The 24,092-nt window shown below is 33.1% G+C and overlaps 1 protein-coding gene across 2 annotated transcripts in view; it reads right to left on the bottom strand.

Moving 5' to 3' along the window:
* Nell2 (neural EGFL like 2) overlaps positions 1-24,092 on the bottom strand; it is a 360,268-nt gene that overhangs the window by 839 nt on the left and 335,337 nt on the right. For both annotated transcript variants that reach the window (XM_078014849.1, XM_078014850.1), the window contains exons 17-20: positions 21,179-21,319; positions 12,794-12,987; positions 11,573-11,749; positions 9,794-10,018 (exon numbers count right to left, since the gene is read on the bottom strand). In XM_078014849.1, the coding sequence (XP_077870975.1) occupies positions 9,794-10,018; positions 11,573-11,749; positions 12,794-12,987; positions 21,179-21,319 (737 nt within the window). The remainder of the gene's footprint in view (positions 1-9,793; positions 10,019-11,572; positions 11,750-12,793; positions 12,988-21,178; positions 21,320-24,092) is intronic.

Raw genomic sequence — 24,092 nt, 5'->3', positions numbered from 1 at the left:
CAATCAGTAAAGAAGGAATTATGTCTCATTATATGTGGCAAGGGATAAACTGACTTTACTTACCCAATTGTATCCACTTGTATCATTTTGTCTTGTATTTATTTATTCACAAAATTTGTGTTGAGTATAATATGTACTAGTTATAATGATAAATAAAGCAGACCTGGTTATTAACTTCATATGGCAGGGCATATAGTGTATTGGGAGAGAAAACTATTAACTATCAAGCAAACTTACAACCTAAAACTTAAATGTGCTAGAAAAATGTTATGGTCTGAATGTTTTGAGTCCCCTCAAAATTCATATGTTGAAATTCTAATCCTCAATGTAATAATAAGAGGAGGCAAGGCCTTTGGGAGTTAATTAGGGAACAAGAGTGGAACACTGTGAATGGCAGTAGTGTCCTTATAAAAGACATGAGATGCACACAATTTACAATAGTCAAGTTAGGGACCCAGCCTAGATGCCTGTCAACAGAAGAATGGATAAAGAAAATTTGGTCTATATAAATAATGGAGTTTTACTCAGTCATAAAGAGAAATGAAATTATGTCTTTTGCTGGTAAACAAATGGAACTTGAGGACATTATGTTAACTGAAATTAAGTCAGACTCAGAAAGTCAAACGAGAGAGAGAGACAGAGAGAGAGAGAGAGAGAGAGAGAGAGAGAGAGAGAATATGAGCGAGAGCGGAGGAGGGGGGAAGGAGTAGAATAGAGAGAGGGGATCAAAAGGGGGAAAGGAGGAAAAGCATGGGGGGAAATGTTGGGAAATAAATCTATCAGATTATTCTATGTCCATGTATGAATATACAGTGAGTACATATGAATGGATATACACAATATATGTATATTGTGTACATATATAATTATAACGCAATAAAGTACTCCTAGTAGTAGTAATAATAAGTAAGAGAAGAGAGATTGGTAGAGTAGAGCAAGCAGATCAGTGGGAGGGAGGCCAGGAGGCAAACAAGTGTAGGGTAATGAGACTGATCAAAAAGCTATGTGCATATACAAACATGGCATAATGAACACAGTTATTATGTATGCCTATAATGCACAGATTAAGAAAAAGGATATGAGAAAGTTGGCTTCTTCTCTCTCTTCTGTCCTCTGTATGAAGATATGAGAAGATGGCTATCTCTAAGAAAGATGTGCCTTATCAGAAACCAGATTTGGCCAATACCTTGATCTTGGACCATGAGAAATTAGTTTCTGAGCCTCTAGAACCATGAAAGGTGTATAAATATATCAAAATAGATTCTACTATCATGTATACAATAAATAAATAAATAACAAAATGAATTTATGTTGTTCAAGCCACCCAGTCTAAAATACTCTGTTATAGTATTCCAAACTAAGACAAAAGGATATAAATTAGGCAGTATTATGAGATGAACAAAAGACTGCCTACTTAAATTGGTGGCTAGGATAGACTTCTTTGTAGAGATGATATTTGAGCCAAGATCTGAAGACAGCTCCATATGATGGTAGACCAAGACCACAGAGAACAGTAGAAGGAGAAACAATGAAGTGACAAGAGTTTTATTACAGTTAAGAAACTGAGGACTGATTGTGGCTCAGTGGTAGAGTGCTTGCCCAGCATGTGTGAGGCACTAGGTTTAATTTTTAGCACCATATAGAAAAATAAATAAATAAAAATAAAGTTATTAAAAAAAGAAACTGAAAAAAGAACTAGGTGAGAATTTTAGGTTGGTGAAAAAGCAGTTTACAAATGAAATGGGAGAAATAGAAAGAGAAGGATCAGATATGCACAATTTGCTTTCATAATAAAGTATCAAAATAATGTAAAAAAACTATGAAGAATAAAAAAACTATACATTCTTCTCTGATTTGTCACTTTATTCTCAACTAGTTAACTAGTAATAATGTAAATACTGTTATTACGATCACTATGATAATAATATTCTTATACTTCCTAAGTATGTACTCTGTGTCAGACACTTTGCCAGGCATTTTAAATACATTATCTAATTTCAATCTCACAGCATTCCCAGTGGGATCATTATTAACAGTCACACTTTTTAGTTCAGAAACTGAAGATCAGAAAGCTTAATATTATGTCCAAAACCACACATTTAATAAATGATAGAGCTGGAATTAAATATCAGGTTAGTCTGTCTCTAAAAATTCATCCTCTATTCTTATTTTTCTCAGATAATTGGTGTTAGATATATTATACTTTAATATGATAAAATCAAAAGTGTCTTTTGTAACATAAAACTTTTAAAATGATATTTTAAAACCTGAGCTTTTGTTGAATCACAGCAAGTGAGGGGAAAAGCCAGTCTATTATCCAAAAAGAATATCATCAGTTTAACCGAATCCTTATCCTTTCTAATTACTATTAAGCAGAATTCTTATTCTGACTGCACATGAGAAAGAAAGACTCAGCCATCTCAAGAACCACAAGCAACATTATAAAGCTTTACCATTTTGCTCAGAGGCACAGATTTTCTAACAAAACCTAGTTTTATGATCTTTCTTAATCTGCTAGCCCCATGAAGTGATGAATGTACTGGGTTCCTAAGAGTATCAGTTTTTCAAACTGTGTGACTTTTGAGCAGAAATTGAGTTAGGAAATATGTGATGACTTCTGCCACTGGGTATGCAAATCTAGTATTAGAACTCTGAGGAAAAGTCTTGCTCCCATAAACCTGCTTTTTGGAAGAAACTGTTTATTTTCCAAAATCTTCCAGGAATGTTTTTCTTATTCCTTATCAATATGTGCTGCTACTTATAGGACAGATGCTCTACAATCCAGATCATTGGCACTGTCTTAATTAGAGAATCAGAGATCATCATGAAACACTAACAAAAGAGCCCACTGCAGTTCAATTTTAGTAAGGGCATAATTTCTAACGTAAGGCTAATCCTCCTATACATAACAAATATGAAGAGTGGACAAAATATAAAAACACAGTTGAAACCAATGGAAAGTGGCAAGCAAACAGTAAATAGATTTCAACCTTGAAAGAAAGGAAATGTACTGTGTGAAAATCATTTTACTTGGCACCTTCCCTTAGGGTACTCCCTAGTCTGTACAGATTGAGAACTATAACTCAAACAGAAAGCCACAATCTTATAGGCCAGAGACATCAGAGGAAAGCTTCTGGACGAGCAGAGTGGCTCAAAATTGAGAGAGAAATATATATAGTAAGGGACAAGTCAATATATAATTTCCTCAAATTCTTGGCTGACTTACTGAGGAGACTTTAAAGAGACAATAAGAGACCCCTAGCTGAGAATTTGAAAAAAATCAAGCAGAGATTTTAGATTCTGCTCACATTATAGGTAGCAGTGCTTGAAATGTATGTCCTACCAAGTTAGAAAAGATTGATAGAAAAGTCATTTTTTTGCTGAAAACCCTAACAGGCCATAAGAAGAAGTAATGTATCTCAAGAGTAATATATTCACCCTAAAACTAAAGGTAAATTTGGAGTAGTCATACCTAACTAATATAAAGCCAAGTTCTTGTAGTACAAGGTGATTAACCAGTGATTTAAAACCTGCTAGAACTAAAACAGTCTTCAGAGGAACATATCCTCCACAATATCCATATACTATTAAAATTAATAGACATGTGAAGAAAACCAGGAGAATGCGGCTCCTAATTGATAGAAAAATAATGAATTGTAACTTATCCAAAGATGACTCAGATGTAACCAGTAGATGAAGACTAGGAATTATCTATCATAAATATGTTCAAAGATGTTAAAAAAATGGTTACAATAAATGAACAGATGATAAATCTCAGCAAGTAAATTAAACTATAAAAGAAATTAAGTGGAAACTCTGGAACTGAAAAGTGGAATGTCTGAGATAAAAAAATTAATTAGACACTCTTAACAACAGATTAGAGATGGCAGAAGAAAGTAAAATTGAGGACAAGGCCATAGACATACTAAATCTATAAGACAAATCTATAAGACAAAGAGAAAAAACAGAAATAAAATAGTTTTTTGTGTCTTTTAGGAAAATTAAACCATCATGTAATAATCAAACTATTAAAAACCAAAGAGAATTTGAAAAGAGACAGAAGGGAAAAAAGACATTTTCTATACAAGGGAACAAAGATACAAATGATGGCTGAATCAAAACAATGGATACTGGAAAACTAGAGTTATCACCTAAATGGCTGGAAACAAATCTATAAATCCTGATTTCTATATCCAGTAAAAAAAAATCTTTCAAAAATAAAGAAATTTTCAGACAAATTAAAGTTAAAAGAATTTGTTACTGCTAGCTTGCAATATAGAAGATACTAAAGGATTTTATTCAAGCTGAAGAGAAATGAGCAGATGGACTCTATATAATATTTAAGAAGAAATGAAGAACATCAGAAGTGGTAAATATGTGGATAGGTATAAAGTACAACAATTTTCTTCCCTTAATTTCCTTGAAAGATGTATGACTGATTAAAGCAAAAGTAATATAGGATTGTAAGTATTACAATGTACAGAGTTGTAAAGTACATGTTATTATAGAATCAGCCTTTGTGCTATAATATTGAAAAGTTCTTATATTTTCTATTAATAGTATAATATTAAATATGGTTTTAATGTGATGTTAATGATATATAGTAATTTCTAGAAAAACAAAATAATTAGTTGTTGTAATTTAAAATTAAAAAAAATTAAAATTGACAAAAATTTTTAAAGTTTTTAAAAAAGAAAGGCAAGAATGAACAAATAAGAGCATGGAGAATACACTGAACAAGTAGAGACTAATGGCAAAATAATTGCCCTCGAATGCTCAGAGTCAAAAATTACATTAAACCTATGTAGCCTGAACACCTCAGTTAAAAGACCTGTTGCACACTGGATAAAAAGCTAAGGACTAAGTGTACATTATCGATTAAAAATGTACTTCAACTGTAAAACCAGGGACAGGGGTAGAGTGGCTAAATGGTAGAGTGTTTGCCTACCATGTCCTAGACTATAGGTTCAATCTCAAGCATCACACATACACACATACTCTAAAATTTTAAAAATTAGCAGGTCTAAAACAATATACTACATCACTAAGTGAAATACCAAAAAAAAAAATTGATTTCAAGTCCAGAAGGAGGATTAGCTAAGATAATTTAGACAAAAAACATAAAAGGGTACATACCATGTGATTCTTTTATTTGGAATTTTAAAACAGGCAAAATGAATCTATCATTATGAAATAAAATTGAGGTTTTCTGTTGAAAGTATTACCTGAAACAGGGCAAAAAGGCACTCTCTAGAGTGTTGAATACATTACATACTTTGATTTATCAAAATCATTAAATTATATATGTAACTGTGAATTTCACTGTAATAAATAATATCTTTATAAAAACTGGAATAGTGACTCACAAAACAGCCTGACTACAAGGAATATTATCACTCATTATCAATGCTAATTTTAAATAGCAATTATTTTTACATTGTGACACAGTAAAATAAGCTTCCTTATGACCCTGCCATTTCTGTATATATTTATTGCTAAAGTTGTTTTTGCTCTTTTCATACTAAACTCTACAAATCAAATTTAGGAGACAGCTTTTAATTTTAAGTATATCTATCTATCTATCTATCTATCTCCATATCCCCTGGTATCTGTATAAAATATATACTACTATCAATAATTTAGTAGAATCCAATTTCATACCCCTTTATTTTCAACCTTATTATAGTCAAAGTACATATGTGATTATATATCATATTTATCTTAATGGGTAATTATAAGCACCATGTTACTTTGGTGATTAAATAATATCTTATATATCTTATAGTATATAATATCATAGTATCATAATATCATAGTATTATATAATAGTATCAAATAATATCAAAGTATCATATAATATCACAGTATCATGTAAATATAATTTAGGATATATAATTATATAATCAATACATTTGATACATATGTATTATAATATGTAATATCAAAATTGCATCATATAGAATTACTATGATTGATCTAATCATGTTTATTTTGAAAATTCTGGCATTGTTTTGCATGCCAAATAATATTGAGATCAATATTGCTATGCATATATAATTCTATAGTTTAGATTTCAGATTTTTTTGTTAGGCTAGGCCCTCAAAACTGAAATTGCAATGGATGGGGGTATGGCTGTTGACATGTATTTTTCAATGACAAGAATAGCGTATAATATAACAATTCAAAGTACAGCTCTGTCAGCACTAGAGATTATTGTGGCCCTTTTCTTTTTTACTATAGTATATTAATATAATGATTTATTCAGCTAGTCTACATTTAAGTTTAAATTACTTAAAGGTTAAATGAGTTCCTTTTATGTTAATAGCTATTTTTTTTAGTGAAATGTTTATTCATCCTTTGCTATTTTATTTATAGGGAAATAAATGTTTTTTTTTGTTTTTAGTCTAAAAAGAAACTAATTAAATCTGATGAAAATATTTTTCCAGTCTCTAGATTCTTTTTCTTTGCTAAATATTGATTGCTATAGAAGATCTAAGCTTTCTTTGAGGTATATTTTATCATATTGAAGTTAGAAAAGGCATCTGTCTTTTAGAAATTTGATTGATATAAAATTATTTTATTTGTTTTGATTTATTTTTAATGCTTAACACCTTATTCATGGATTTTGTTTTAATATAACACATTATATCAAATTATTTCCCATAAGTTGTTATCCAGTCATTCAAATATTTATGGAATAATCTTTTCAAAGCAGTCCTGATCATATATTGAAACTTTATTATAATTTTTCCTGTTTATGAATTTGGTTCTTAGGTCTAGTTATTTATTCTAATATTAGTGCAGAGATCCACTTTCACAACTTCAATTTTGCAGTTTTTGATACATTAAGGTAACATTTAGGAAGTCAGGAACTTTATTCTTATTACACTGCATTTTCTACCATAACTCACTTGTTTCAGTATTATATCACAGTCTCCTTAGGAGTCAAAGACATCCCCTGGTTTCCAATTTGAAAAGTTTCCTGCTGAGTGATGATTTATTAAAGGAACAGGACTTGTAATATCTCCCTCTTCTTATTTCTCACCTGGATAATCCTCTTTGTTGTCTGAAGCTCAAAACTCTATGACCAATTAAAAGGATGCTTCTCTTATGAGATTTAGAGAAAGGTAACCTTATTAATTATTTTTGACTCAGGAGTTCAACTTTTGAGTGAAAGATGCATTTTTTAACCTTAGAAAATTAAATTTGAAGATACCTTCAAAAAGGTGAAAGGGAAAAATCTTACCCTGTTTTCCACAGGTAACTCCTGATGTTGCCTTACTTTAAGAGGTATTTATTCCTTGTAACTGTATAGCCTCTAAGTACAGTAAATCTTTCCTACAGACCTTCTATCACAGTTGTAATGTTGTCTTCATCTGTGTCATGACTTTATAAATATACATTTAGTTCATGTAGAAACCCACATTTATTGAATACTTTCAATGTGTTGGCTATGAAATTTCCCGTGTGGATATTTCACTTAATTCTTATAGCAACCATCTCAAGTAGATACTATTACTTCCGGGTACTACTATTATTCACATTTTTCAGGTAAGCAAGCTAAACCACAGAGAAATTGAAGCAGGTCTCCTGAAATCATATAATTAAAATTGCTGACTATGCTTTGACTCCAGATATCCTGATTTTCAAACCATGTTCTTGACCTCTAGACCTACTCTTGTCAAACAGGACCCCTGTGATGACAGAAATGTTCTCTACACGTACTGTCTAATATTATAGCTAGTAGCCACATGTGGCTATTGAGCAACTGAACATGGCCAGTGTGACTGAGAAACTATATTTTAAATTTGTTTAATTTTCACTAATTTAAATTCAAATAACCTGCATAGGATCACTCTAGACAATTATTTCCAGGAATGCTGATCATTACATCTCAGGTACCAGCATAATGCCCACACTGTTGTTAGGCTTTGAGATTATTTATTTAGTTTTAGAGTTGATTCCAAAATTAAAACAATGAAATACTAAAGCCACTAAATTAAATTTTACAGCAACAATAATCCAATTAGAATGTTTTCAGCTTTGACATTTATTTACTGACTAAAAATGAATAACTCAAAGTAGGGTGGAATGGGGAGGTAATGTGCTCTGGAAACACTGAATTGTGAAGAATGCTTACCTCCAAGCCATACCTAACACTTGTTTTGCATACACTTCATTTTTAAAATAACACAAAATAGATGTAATAAAATGAATATTTGGGCTAAATTTGGTAAAATTGAACTTTCTGTTATAACTCATTTAATAAGGCAAATGACCTCAAATATTACATCTAAGATCAGCACCATGTGACAAGAAGAAATAATTTTACTATCAAAATACATTTTCTGGAACACATTTCTACTAACAGTCAAAAGTTTCTAGCAGTTGTTTATAAAGTCGTGAATAGCAGGCTTATTCATGCTCTTTACCTAAGAAAACATACTAATGTTTACTGCCTGTTACTTGAATGCATTTTACTTACTAAAAGTACCCATCTGAACTATATATACATCTCCTTCTATCATGTGGCATATATTTTTGTTGTCACTACTCTGTACAGTTAGATAAGGGTGAGGAAGGACCCAATTCTATTCAGTAATTAAATGTCAGAAAGAATTCCCTGTTTGGACACTAGCACTGAAGTTTTGAGATATGTACTATTAAGTGTACTCATGCTAAACATATATTTAAAAAGAAACACTGCAGATACATTATTAGTAAATTATTGTACCGGATTCCTTCAAGTTTGCTGGTGTGCTTTCAGAAAACAGCAGTAAATGATCAATCAAAAATCTTGACTGATATATTATATGATTAAAAGAGCAAGAGATTTGGGTATGAAAGAGGAAAAAAATATCTTCAGTCCTAAATAATTTTATATTTCTTGGTTCCATTACATCAAGCTACCTTAATAAGAATTTATATCAAGTAAATTTGAATTAAATTGCTGTATTGAAAACTTCACAAGATGAAAATTCTCACAAACCAGAGCAGATATAGATATGAAATGTTGCAAAAATCTGGTGTTTTTGCTTTTTGTTATTGATAAGCCTTTATATTATTTAGTTTCAGTGTTGTTCCCAAAATTATAAATATGAAGTACAAAGCCATTCAATTTTATAGGAATAACAATCAGAATGCTTTCAACTTGGTCACTATCCATAAATTCCTTCTACTTTGCCTGTTATCCACTTTTTGCTTTCACTCAAGTAAAAGGTATAATGCTCTATTTTCCTATGAGAAGAGAAAAATCTATATACTGATTTCTCACCAACGGAAGGAATATGGTAAACACAGATCTTAAACTCTTCAATTCAATGTAATTGACCATAACAAACCAAGAAACATGCCCATTTTTGCCATATTGATTTCTACTTTAGAAAATGCAATGTATCTACTTTGTCAATATATTTTACAGACCTTGTAAAAAACTATATACAAATCAATATAATATTGTTTTCTAACATGACAGAAGAAACATGTAGTGTGCTTTGTCGTTGTTTTAAAGATGTGTACAGTTTGATACATTAGGACAGTGTAAGTAGGGTGTTTCTACTGATCATTCTGGGTTCAGTCCATTCACTCTCCTTCTCCCTGAATATACATTGGAGGATGCGTGAGAAAGTCAGCCTTGGTTCTAATAAACCTGAGCTGCACTCCTCCCACCTCTGTTTGAATAACAAATAGGGAAAAAAATACTTCCCATTGTTCAGGTTAAGCACACTAGTACCTCTGAGCCTTGGGTGCTGCTGGCAAAGTACTTTCAGTACCTGAATTTAATGGGATTTACCTTGCACTGGCAGAGAGTACACTCAGTGCCATGTTTGATCCAAGAGGACCCAGTGAAGCGAACCACATTCATCTCATCCAGGCAAGTTTTGGTGATGTCATTGCGGATGGTGTCTGCCTGGCAAGGGTCGGTGACACAGCGTGGGCAGCATTCATTCTCTGGAAGGACACTGAATTCACACTCCACATCTGGGCAAGGCAGGGGCCAACAGTCAACTTCCCCTTGCTAAAAGAAAAACAGATGAGTAAGGACCATATGGAGAGGAAGGAAGAAAATTGGAAGGAGGCAGAGAAGAAGGAGGGGAACACAGTGTTTATTGAATACTCAATTTATTTGATTGAATTTTACATTTAGACCTTTAAAGCCAGTGAATCTTACAAGGAATCTACAAAAGCCCTCTCAGAGTGATGAGATCTATCCTGAAGCTAGGTTTATAAGCACTTTTCAAGGATTAAAAAATAACAATAATAAAGCAAAATCAACAACCATTTCTCTTAAAAAAATAAAAATTTCATGCCCCTTTCTTTTCCCTGACAAAGAAAAACTGTTTACTGTGGAAGAATGCTTCCATTTAACTTTCTGATCATGAGGTGACATTTTTATTTTTTTGATCTTTTTTCTTCTAACGTCTCATGTATTCCTTTCTCATAGAGAAAGCTTTGTCTATTTACTAAAATGAACAAAAAAATGAAAGGAATTTGACAATTTTCATGTTCATTTATGTGTTTCTCAGTGTAAGGACTTTGAGCCACTCCTCAAATCCTGCAAAACAAACAACAACAAAAAAAACCCAAACCAAAACAAACAACATGAAAATCCCCAAAACCTAGGAACTGACTTCTTCAGTCTTTTTTATTCCACATGGGAAAATTGTGTAAATTGTATCTTTTTAAAAACATGATTCCCACCTGTTTCCTATTTTCTTCATGATTCCAAATCTCATGACATTCGAGATGAAAGCAGCCTTCAGGCGCAGAAACTGACCTTGCTCTTTCAATTGATTTTTGGGTTGAGATAATAAAAAGGAAGTAACAAAAAAAAATCATTGCCTCAAAAATATCCTCACACAAATAGGAAATTAGCTATAAGTTTAAAAGTAGCCTCTTCTGTGAAACTGTCTACTACAAAGACATGTAGAGCAATTTTCCTTTTCTTTTACATAATTAGAAACAAAACATTTGCTCAACTGAAAAAAGTCAGTGTTTTCTTTATCAAGTCTTTACTTTTTGTTTCCAGGAAAATTTCACAAACCTTATTTTAAAATTCAATTCTTTATGTATTTATTTCATATTCATAGTATGTACAAAAGAAGGTGCCTACAGAATAGCACTGACAGCAACAAACTTCATAAGGAAAAGAATGTTGATTTTTGTTTTTGCCTTTTTAACTGTGAGAAATGAAGAAATGGATTAACAAAATCTCTGTGTGGAAAAAGAATGTTTTATTTTTTCACATTTGCTATTGTGCTACCCACAATTGTCTTTAAGTAAGCATAAACTAGGTGGGATGAGGGAAGCAGGACTCTTTTCTTTCTTTGAGACTTGGAAATACATCTGAAAGACACCACTCTCAGAAAAAAGAATGCACAATGTAATGTGCCACTTCTAACAAAGAATGTTCTTCTCTGGTCCACCATTTTATCATCCTGACCAAGCTCATTTTTTGAAACTGCCAATACTACAGCCAGGTACTGGCTAATGGTAGACAGCAAGGACAGGACTGCTTTTCGCTTAGCTTCCAGGCGTAAGCTTTCTCTCCATTTCATGTACCTAAACTTACCAGGCAGCGGCACTGTTGGCAATTCTGGACCCAGGTATCACCACTGTTGTATAAGGTTTCCCCATTTTGATGGAGGCACTGACTGCTAAGCCTTGGATCACATTCAGGGCAGCAAAAAAGATCAACTGTGGGATTCTCACAATCACAAACCATCCGTCGACACATAACGAACCCGTTCTGTATGGGAAGGGAAAAATAAGCATACGAAACCCTCCATTTCTCAGTGTACTAACATCACATGGAGGATGAAATAATTCACACAGTTTACTAAACACAATATAGTTTCTTTAAAATTCCATCTTGTAGCTAACATGTAGAAATTACCCAAGCTGGAGGACTTCCAATTTCCTTTCTACATACTCCTCCTCAAATGACTTGACCAGAAAGAAATTTTCCAGAAGTAATTGGAATGATAACCCCTGTATGGTCCTTATATACATATAAATGAGTGTACAGGTGTATAAATATTCACATACTTGTGTATTAGTATAGTAATTTGAATACTATCTAAATTTTGTTTTGTGAGAAGGCAAGTATTTGATAACTAGGTTTCACATATTGCTAAATATCTGCAATATTTTAAACCTTATGTTTTTGTATACACTATTATCAATTTCCTTCATGCTTATCGAGTCTCTAGTACATAGTATTATTCATTTAACTATAATTTAAGTCTCTATTATAAACTGGTACATATAACAAAATACCTTTCTAAAATTGAAATATAGTCCAAATCGATATTTTTCACCCTTGGGTCATAGCTTGTCTATTCTGGTTTCATTTATGTACTCACTCAAACATGATATTTTGACTATGGAAAAATGAACATAGTAATAAAATCTTATAACTATGTGAAGATAAACACATTGCAGTAGTATGACACAATGGACTTTTGTTCAGCAATATAATAGAAGAGATATATGTAACAACTGAACCAATCTCAAAGAACGCAATGTTGAAATAAAGAAGTCAGACAGAAAGAGAATGTATCTTGTGATTCCATTTATAGGAGGCTCTAGAAAGTATTAATTTTATCTATAAGAAATAGAAGGTGAGTTTGCCTTTGTGTGTACAGGATTAACCAGGAAGGGATACAGGCAACATCTGGGTTACTAGAATGTTCAATAATATTAATTGTGATGGTGGTTAAATGGATGTATTCATTTATTAAGACTAATTGAACTGTACAATTAAAATAAATGCAGATTTATTTATACTAACCTGACATGAACACACAGAGCAACGGTCATTTTCCAACACCCAAATCTGACCATTGTGTTTGACTTTTCCATCATGGATGCAGTCCCCAGTGCAATTCTTTCCATGAGGACACCGACAATCATATCCACCATCCAAGTTGAAGCAAATGGTATCATTGGCACAGCTGTGCCTTCCAGTCCCACATTCATCTATATCTATAGCCAAGAAGAAGCAGCATGCAGTATGCTTAGAATATGCTGTTTCAAATCATTTCAATCAGGCAAGTTGCCTCCTGACATAAAGCATTTAACTGTAAATTAATTTTCACCTTACTGGTATGCATCTCCTATTAAAGGCTGTCTAAAGCATTGTGAATGACCTGGGGATTTCCCAGGAAAATATTATCAACATTTGATTTTAAAAACCAGATAACATTGGCTAAAACTTCAAATTTTTATCTCTGTAAATACCATTAGGCTTTATGAAACATTAATATTTTTGAAAGTAAGAATATAACTCAATTTATCATACAAAACAGCATGGTAGCAGAAATTCTAAAAGGGATATCATCCCCAATGTTAAGCTGGTACTCATAGACATCCCTTCTTAGTTGTAGAGAAATGTCATAGGACCCCTGAGGCATTTTATTCAATTTCAAATTCTATTCTCACAGCTATACCACCCTAATGTAAGCTCCTTCCAGTGTTTTGCCCAAGTGTTCTTTCTTTATAGACCAGCTATTCTGACACTGTCTTTAGATCCTCTACTCACCCATGAAAGGCAAATGACCATCAGTGATTACAATCTCCTTCAAAAGAATCCACTCTGTCTTAACTTTCCATCTCATATTACCACTTTATCCCCTGACTAACTGCCCATTCTTCACCTAACCTCACCTGCTTCATGGCAATCACAGGCTAGAGCATTTTCATACAGATGAAAAGCAAACATATCTCGACCCACAGATCAGGACTATAAGAGAAGATGTGATTCATATTATTTACCCCACAATTTAAAGGTCACAAGCCAAAATATATTTCAGAGAGATTTTATGAGTGGCAGTAAGCAGTGATTTCCCATTTCATCAGTTTCCTCTAAGTAAAGGTCAAGAGAGAAAGAATTAAATCATGGTAGGGAAAGCAGGTTAGAAGATGAAATGTATAGATTTAACTAGGGGAACCAAACACTGATTTTCCATGGAGATTTTAAAGATGGAATTTAGTAAATATTTTTCTTAAATGATTTGATTTCAACATTAATTGAAGAATTAGATCAGTCAAAATTATATCTTGACCACATTTAAATTCTTAAATATTAGAGTTCTGTTATAAATTTGTTCCTGAAAATAAGCCATGGGATATATTTTCTCTGTATTTACCTTGATTTATATTAGTTCTCATTTCAACAAGACCAACAAATTAGAACAAAGGCTGAAACTGTTGCTATTAATACAGTGAGAATAGTGCTGTTTGTGACAACAAACAAAAAGAGAACTGTTAGCCAGCATTTAGACATACTTTTAAAAAATTAATTATAATATATATATTTTTCAGATCCAAGGAAATATCTCTTTGTAATGAAAATGAAATTTTATAAATTAGCTCTGTATTTGGTCTACTCAGAATGATGTGGTATATTTGATGACTTGATCTTTGTCTCCATTTGATACTCATAGAGTTAGAAGTTATAGTAAGCAGAAAAAAACATTAACCATAATAATTCGACCTCTTTGACCACAAGCTCTACAGATACATGTTAATGCATAACCTTTTAAATATCTACTGTAAAAATGTTATCCCACTAATGGTAATGGCTGAATTTTTGCAATCATTTCATTTTCTTGATGTTTAAAATACAAGCTGTGAGACAAAGTAATGCAGTTTTTTTTCCTCTGAAAAGGCACTAAGAGACCTTGAGTTTTCTGCAAAAGACAAAGAAGAGATGTCCAGGCACACAAAGAATGTGTGTTCTTAAGCACATTTATAATAAAAAATAGAGTAAAATGTTGCTCAGAAGGGTTGGCCTGTGTTTTCATATCTGGAAAAATGTATAGGCAGAAGTACCATAATGAGCTATTTTCTGACCTCCTGCTCTCCAACAGGATTTGTATTAGTTTACACTCACTTTTTTTTTTTTTTTACACTTGTTATCTAAACTGGGTTTCACAAGGCAGAAAATTTCCTAAATTGATAAGTGATATTGAGTATTGGAGTTTTCACATCTAAATGGCTTTTACTTTTGAAAACCTATAATGATATGTGAAAATTACAATTTTATAAATATTGATAATCTATTTAGTGAGTGACTACTGAAGAAATAATGTTGCTAAATCCATTGGTTAAGTCTCAGTTTTTCTCTAGCTTGATTTAGCAGCAGCATTTGGCACAGCTTACTTCCTCTCCTTGATAATTTTTTCTTATTTGTTTCTTAATACATTGATAGCTTCTTCTGGATCTTTCTCCTATCTATATATTCCCTAAGTTTGGCAATTATACTATAAATAAGATTTATCCATTGAAAAGAGAAGATAAAGAGTGATTTAGTGTGTTTTGAGTCTGTTTGAAGGCCTAAAGTTTTGAGCTATCAAGATGAGTTTGAGAAACAGAAATACTGGTGAAATAAATGTCTACTGAGAGAGCAGAGTAGGCAGCAGGCAGCCACATAGGTGAAGTGGCACTCAGGCCCTGATAAAGGTCATATTAAGAAATTTTAACTTTATTATAAAGGCAGTAAAATGTTAATTTAGAGAAACGAAAAAATAGATTTTCATTTTAGAATGAGTCCTTAGACTTCTTTTTGGAAAAGGATTAGAATTTGAAGCTAGAAGATCAGTGAGTAGGCTGTTTCAGTAGTCCAGGCAAGAGATGATCATACAACAAAAGCAGATTCACATAGTGGTTGCTGCCTACTGGATTCTGGGTATTTTTCATATAATGACTCATTTAATTGTCACAACAACACTTGAAGGTACAAAGGATTCCTAATTTTGTAAATTAGGAAAATGAATCATAGAAATATTGCATAACTTTCCCAATAGCACAGTCAGTAAGATAGGAGCCAAGTTTGTATTCTTAAACAAACTGCTGTACTGAGTGTCAACTGTGGCAATGCATAGAAAGAGACTATGCAGAAAGAATCAGTGTCATTAAGTGACTTGTTGAATTGGAATATTAAAATGACAGAAGGATCGGGATGATATGTAGATTTCCACCTTGGAAATTTTGATCGATCATATACATAGAAGAGGGAGACCTTGCTGGGGAAGGTGGAGGGGGCAGGGCAAGCAGTCATGTTCCCAGTTTAGGACACCTTGAACACCTTGAAATGCATTTTCCTTTAGGCCTCCAAGTGGAATTGTCCAATAAGTAGTTGACTATATAGGTCTGGAGCTCAAAAAAATAGGACCAGATCAAAATATAATTTTGGTCAGATACGTTTTCATCATTCTTCTCTCAATAATAGTTCTTCAGAGTCAAGCTCAAACTTCATATAAGGCACTTAGACTTAAGTCTTCTGCTTGTCTCCTTTTTCTGCAACTCAAATTGTCAATAATATCATCATGCTCAATAAACTCCTAAAACCAATGCTAGGTACCCTGAGAAAGTTTCCTTGATGCCAAAGAGGAAACAATTGCTCTGTTTCCAATATTTTTTTTCTCAAAATCAAATAATTTTCTCATTTATTAAGAAACTCAAAATATTCTATCTTGCATGACAGTTATTATTATACTTATTTTATCTTTTCTACAAGCCCCAAACAGTGACCATTTCTATTTAATATTTGTATATAGCAGATGACTGGAAAAGTACCTCAATGTGTCTGTACACATATATTCAGTAACTACTTGTTTCGTTAAATTGGACTCATTTCATTTGTGTTCCTTTTTCTTGGTTGGGTTAAAAAAATTGCATTATTTGTCTCAAAATATTTAAAAGAGAAAGTATCCTGTAAACATTTTTTGGCATCACAAATTTGAAGAACTTTATCAAAGATCATCCAGAAGTTAAAGAAAGAAAGGAAAATGTGGATGTGAAAATAAAATAAAACATATTTGTAGGGGAAAAAATACAGAGTTGTGTCCCATAGTGAAGCTGGAGATATGGTAACTGACAAGCAAAAAAATTCATGCAAAGTATAAATGATGATATAGATTAGAAAAACAGCATCCTGTCATCTTGAGGATTAAGCACCTAAATCTCTAAGATAAGTGGATGAGCAAAATTGCATACAATTTGTATGTATGCAGCTTATAAACACGTATGTGGCAAAACACACAACTGTAGCCAAAAATGTACTGAAACAGTACAACTATTTACTTATATCTTCAAGTACAAATGCTATGCTTCAGAGTAATTATAAGTCCACTGCTGTAGCTTTGTCCACTTTGAAATGCTTTGTTTTAAAGGAACAGAAAAATGGCACCTTCCTAGATATAATCATATTCTTAAAGCTTAATCCTTCTAAATACTAATATTACAAATATACAAATCATTAAAATTATAGTAAACGTCTTTTAGTCTTTTATTTTAATATAATGTAGGTAGTTTCTTTGAAAAGACTCTTTCATAGCATGTTGTCTTCTGACAAAGTAGTAGATTTCTGATAATTTTAATAAACTCTATTAGTATATAATAAAGAATCATCTTCCAGAATAGCAGTTTTAAAAAAATAAAAATTTCTGTTTGTGTAATTTCCTTGAAAAGACATTTCTGTATAGGTATTTTACAGAATCCTTTACTGTCTTACATTTATCATGTGTTTTAATGTTTAGTTTGTCTTTGTTACTTTTTGGACTGAATACTTGGAGTACACTAATTATGTTTTATCCTGAATATTACTATTTATCCACTTTAAATATAGTATAGGTATATCCAGTATATTTCATACTCATATATAATTCTAACATAGGTTATATGCCTAACATACTCCCAATTAAAAGATTATCTAACTTCTACCTCCACTGTTATCATTACATAAATAAACTTATCATCTACCATGTGCTAGGCACTGTTCTAAGAATTGGAAATATGGTAACTGACAAGCAAAAAAGATCAATGACCCCTGAAGCTCACAATCTAAAGTGGATAATACACAAGCAAACAAATATATACTATAATTGTAGAAGAATTTATCATTTATCATCACCTTCACAAAGAAAAGTGAAGGAAGGTAACAGAATAGTGTCAGAAGTCAGAGGCCATTTCAAACTGGAAGTCTAAGAGAAGCTTATTTGAGAGAAGATGTAAATTAAATGAAAGAAGTATCATGCAAAATTGGGGCAAAGGATATTCCATACAAAAAGAACAGCCCATGAAAAGGAATCTGTGTGGTATGTTGAAGAAATGGTCAGAAGGTCAAGTATATATATCATGTAGGCTCTTAAAATCATGGTCAAGGTTTGGGGTTTCCTCTAAGAGATGGAAAGTTTCAGGAAGGTGAAGAAAGGAGTAACATGCTCTGACCTCAATTTTAGAAGGATCATTCTGAAAAAAGTTTTTAAGAACACTGAAGTGGAAGTAGGGATACTAGTAGGAATAGTGGTCCAGACAAAAGAGAATGGTGCCTTTCATAAGGTTGTAAGGGTAGAGGTGATAAGCAGTGGTCAGATTGGGAATACATTGTGAAAGATGAAATAGTGAAGTTAGTTTATTTATTAGATGTGAGATATGAGGAAAATAATATCGCTCAGATATTGATCTGAGCAATCTGAGCAACTATATTTATGGACCTGTAAAATTTACACAGTGAATCAAGAGTTATATTTTAGTTCTATTAGTCTGAGTTGCCCATTAGAAATTCAAGTTGAGATACCTCATAGACCACTAGATATACAAATCAGCAGCTAGGGAAGAGATTTGAATAAGCATATGTTGATGACCTCTTAAGCTATGACTGATTGATGCAGAGACTGATAATGTGTAGAGAAAATGGACAAGTCCCGAGCCCTGGGGCACTTGAAAATGCTGTCCTTTACAGGATAAAAGAAGATTCCTGTGGGGTGAGAAAAAGCCGGAAGAGAATGTTGTTCCCCAACCCAATGGAAGAAAGTTATGTTTTAAGAGAAAGGAATGATCAATTGGGTCAATACCATAGCCACATGATTGATTTTGGGAATAGATTTCCCCATTGCCCCTTCAATTAAGGAAAGAGACAGTATCTGACCAGTGAATTTGGTAAGAAATTGTTTGTAATCTTGAAAGGAAAGCAATAACTATAGCAGTGGAACTAAAGCCTCACTGGCAAGAAGAAAGAGATAACAAGCTTGAAAACTCTGTTTCAAAGAGTTCTACTCTAAAGAGAGCACAAAATGGGGGTTATGTTTGGAGAGTTAGGTGATGTCCAGGGAAGTTACTCTTTTTTTGCTTTGTTTGTATGCTAATGAGAATATAATGCCATGGGAAAGGATGATATAATTAAAATGGAGGAGGAAATAAATATATGAACGGCAGAATGCCCAAGTAGGTGAGGAAGGATGAGATGCAAGGTACAATGATGGGTTTGATTTCTGACAGGAGAATCCTACTTCATCCAATCAAACAGAAGGGAGGGGCAGCAGCAGTTGCAGACAAAGGAGAGCAAACTAATATGGATCATGGAAAAGAGAAGTAAGTTCCCTTTGACTACTTTTGATTTCCCTGTCAAAAAGGGCAGTGATAGAGAATGAAGAGAAAGGAAGCAGTGTCCAAAGTCTGAGGAAATGGAAGAAGGTATGAAGTGGTTGGATCATAGTTAGAGGGAAAAGTTACTAGGAAATGAAGTAGGAATGCTGGACACTGCTGTCAGCCCTTATGGTAGACAGCTTCTAAGACAGCCGCCCCCCCATGATCCTTATCACTTAGAATTCATGCATTCAAGGGAAATCCCTTCCCTTGAATGTGTGCTGGATGTACTGATTTGCTTCTAACAAATCAAATATGAAAGAAGTGGCCTCAAGTATAATATTGGTTAAAAAAAGACTGTACCTTCTATCTTGGTCATTTGCTCTCTCTTGCATTGCTTACTATAGGAACTAAGACTAGCTCCCATGTCTTAAGGCAGCCCTTCAGAGACACTCATATGTTAAAGTACTAAGGCCTACCCATAGTCACATGAGTGATTTTGGAAATAGATCTCCCCATTGCCCCTTCAGATAAGCCTCAAAATAAGACCAGTCCTGACCTTGACTGCAATCTCATAAGAGACCTTTTACCAAAGACACCTAGCTAAACTGTACAAACTTCTCTCACTACAGAAAAGATAAGGTACTATTTTTTTGTTTTCAGCTTCTGAGCTTTTAGGGTAATTTGTTATGCATCAATAGATAACTAATACAGCCCACTTCAGATTGTGGTCATATATTTAAAAGATAGTGAGTGTTACTACAAATTTAAAGCATAGAAGTCAAAAGAGGTAGATTTATATATATATATATATATATATTCACATCCAGATGCACAGAAAAGAAAATTAAACCCAGGTTATCCCTAGAGGATAAGTGAAAAGGATGAGTGGGGGCACTGAAATAAAATAAGGATGCATTTTCAGCTTTAATCTATATACTTCTGTATGATTTACATTATTTATACCAAGTTATATTCATTCTTTCTATGCATGACTTTTAATAAGTCAATCTTAATACAACTCTATAGAGTATATGCAAAGCACTTATTAGGGAAGACCAAAAATGACTGATCTGTTTCTGAACTGCAATCTGTGGTTCTTGATATTGTCTACAGAGCTGGAAATACTCACCCTGGGACATTCACAAGTGCAAGATAAAGCCCTCAAGCCACAGCTAAGTGATGATTTGAAAATGCCAGGTTTTAGCTTCAGGTATGGCAACAACATTCCCATTGTTTGTGAAAATCCTGATGAACCCTCTGTTCAGGGTCTAGAGCTCCTTCTGCTGCAATTGGCAAAGCATATTGGAAGCCTTGGCATCCATCATCCCAGTCTGTTTTACTTCCTTTGTGTGAAAACCCTTTCAGGCTCAAGGATTAAAGACTTCTTAACATTTAGGTACTAAGTACCTTTAAATTAGATTCTCAAAGGCTTTCATTGACTGTGTCATCTTAAACCCATTATTCTCTCAGGCTGCTGCTCTATGAAGGTGTAGATACAAATGGAGAAAACAGTGAGTTTTGTTTTGTTTCCCATTCCTCTGCCAAGAATTCTGAAGGTAAACTCTTATTATGGTACTAGCTGTTTCCCTGGTAATTATTCACTGGACTCTGCTTGTTTTGCTCTGCTTGTTTTGCTTGGTTTCTAAATATGATGCCCCTTAATAAAGGACAGGAAAGAGCAGAGTTGTTTGTCCATTCACTGAAAATAATTCAAAATTAATTATAAATAATTGAATATAATCTGATTGAATTTTGACTCTAACTAGATTGAAAACTTCTTGGAAACAAGGATCCTTGTACTGACCTTCACACGATTCCCCACTGGGTGAAAACATTCCATTGTCATGATAGCCATCTCTGCACTCACAGTGGTACCATCCAGGCAGGTTAATGCAGTTAGCACGACTGTCACACTGAACAAAGCCATCAGAGCATTCATCAATATCTGTTTGACAAAAGAAAACAAAAGTGGGATTTCATGCAATTGTTTCTTTTCTATTAGAGAAACTAGAATATTCTGCTACAAGGCTACTATAATTTTTAATGCAAGTAAATCCTTGAAATAGACAATATAAAAATCAATAAGTTGTTAAAAGCTGTGCAGAAACAATGTAGTGGCATTAGTAATAGGCGAAACATCTAGAAGGTTACTCTGATTTGCAAAAGTCATCAACTATAAAAATTGAAAACCATTTGTGATGGTTATCAGAGCTTCTCACCAAATATTTCCAATATTCTGGGCATACTCCAGAATTGCAGTTTGCAGTTTTTTCAGGTTAGGTATGGACATGTGACTTCCTTAAGCCAATTAGGGGAGGATATGTGTGACTTCTAGGCAGAGACTTTAAAATTCTGTATATGATTCACATGAATCCTTCCTCATCAGATGGAATGATTATTGATTTGCAGAAGGTATAAATACCAACCTGAGGGAGGATTACATGGGTCACATTCCATAGCTACCTGGAACTGACTATAGTATGAGCAAAAAAATAATCAACTTCTGTTGCTTTAAGTCACTGAGTTTTTAGGGTCTTTCATTATTATCAGAATAATCTATCCCAACTTAATACAGAAGGTTCCTTCAAGATATATAGCGACAGCACTCATAAATCAATGTATTTTGAAGAATACATATCATTTCCATCACTTTTTACTGTGTGTTACACATATTATGCCAATTAACACTCAAGAAAATCTTGCCATGGAGACAGCATATCGAACATATAAAAAAATGAAGCGAAAGAAAATTATGTAATTTTGAGTTCACTGGCTTGACTTGAGACTCTGAATGACTGTGGATGCCAAAAATATCCACATGTACCACTCCCATTTGACAGTTCCATGCTATGACAGAAGGTTTCATCTGCCAAGACAGAATGGCCTTTCTTTCTTTTCTTTTTTATGGCCTTTCTTATATGCTCCTTCCTGCACCACTTTCCCCACTGCAGTAACCAGGCAAGATGATGTGCCCCATATAAAAGGTAAGGCCAGCTGTAGAGTCCTTTAGAGTCCTTTTCCCTCAGATAGTCCCTTCTATTTGGTAGAATCTACTCCTTTGCATTTCTTCTAACACCATATTCATTGAAGCACATATTTCTTTTGCTTTTCTTTTAAAATTTCTTCTTTTCTGACACTCTATTTTGAAAGAAATAAGTTAATGAATATACAGGGAAATAAGCCAAAACAATCAGGGAAATAAGCCAATACTCACTTCTTAGTAGTTCCTCCAATAAAACGGCATATAAAACAGTCTCTTAGATTATAATATTGCATAATAGGCAAAAAAACCTATTATATCACTATAACATTTTAGTATTATTTCTACACTATGAATGTGTTTAGATTCCTTTCCCAAGAGTCAGTTACTACTGCCAATGTTTCCTACTGACAAAATAATTGTTAGTGGCCAAATCAGCTAACCATTGACTTCCTGACACGCAGTTACTGGGGATTTCCTCCATGTACTGAGACCTCATCATTTTTTTATGAAATAGCTTATTTGTACTTCAGGGTCCTTGCTAACTGATGAACTTTTGATTATAAATAGGTCCAGAGTGCTATGCTTATTTCAGCTTTATATAGTCTTTTCTTCTAACCCAAATGATGCAGAAAATTGATTATGTCATTTCTTAAGTGCATGGACAAAAGAAAACAGGTTGATTTAAGCTTTAGAATTGAGTTTCACTAGAAGAAGGCCATGTGGGTAACGTTGATAGTCATTTTGGAAAAAAAATTAGTTCCCTCTTGGCCACTTGGAAATAACTATTAATAGAACAGAGTTTTCTCCACTGAAGCAACTTTCTTTTCTATATTTAGCCTTCAATTTAGACCCTTCTTTCTTCTTTAACATAGTTAAAAATCATCTCAGTTCATATATAGGTAAAGTGTTACTTCTCTACTTCTTTTCTCTCTCATTATTCCTTTTCCAATCACCAGGTCCTTTCCTATATTGTTTTAAGTCCACCTCACTTTATTTACATTATGACACCCTTCCTTGATCAACAAACATACTCTTTAAAGTTTAACAGGGTTAAGGACTGGGGTTAAAATCATATGCTGGTCATAATGTATTTTCTTATACAGTTTGAGCATTATTTCACTTTTAATTATTATCAATAGGTAGTACTTTAGGAATGAATATACAAATGCTTCATTCAGTAATTTAGCATTCAATATTTATTGAATGCTTGTTATGCATTGGAGAAAAAAATGTTGTAAACAGAAACAGTTTCAAGTTTATCAAACATTTAAATTTTAAATTAAGAAGAGAAAATTTATGAAATCTGAACTTACAATCATTTAGGACAGTATTTCCTAATATATGATATATCTGCCATTAGTGGTATGGTACGTAGGCGATGGTGGGCAAATATTTTATTTTCATGGCTACATATTTAATTTTTCTGAATTATTTCCTTTTATAGCAATGATATCTTATAGTAAAATAATGAGATTAAATTTATATTTAAAAGTGAGCCAGGCACATGGTGGTATATAACTGTATCCCAGCAACTAGGGATATTGAGGCAGGAAGATTGTAAGTTTGAGGCCAGTCACAGCAACTTGATGAAGTCCTAAGCAATTTAGTGAGACTCTGTCTCAAAAAATAAAAAATAAAAAGTACAGGGATATGGCTCAGTGGTAAAGCTCCCCTGGGTTCAATCCCCAGTACCCCCCAAAAAAAACCAAAACCAAAAGCCAAAACAAACAAACAA

Source organism: Ictidomys tridecemlineatus, chromosome 6 (genome assembly GCF_052094955.1).
Source record: "Ictidomys tridecemlineatus isolate mIctTri1 chromosome 6, mIctTri1.hap1, whole genome shotgun sequence".
Classification (NCBI taxonomy): Eukaryota; Metazoa; Chordata; class Mammalia; order Rodentia; family Sciuridae; genus Ictidomys; species Ictidomys tridecemlineatus.
The sequence above is the reverse complement of the archived record's forward strand: the minus strand, read 5'-3'. Positions and strand labels throughout refer to the sequence as shown.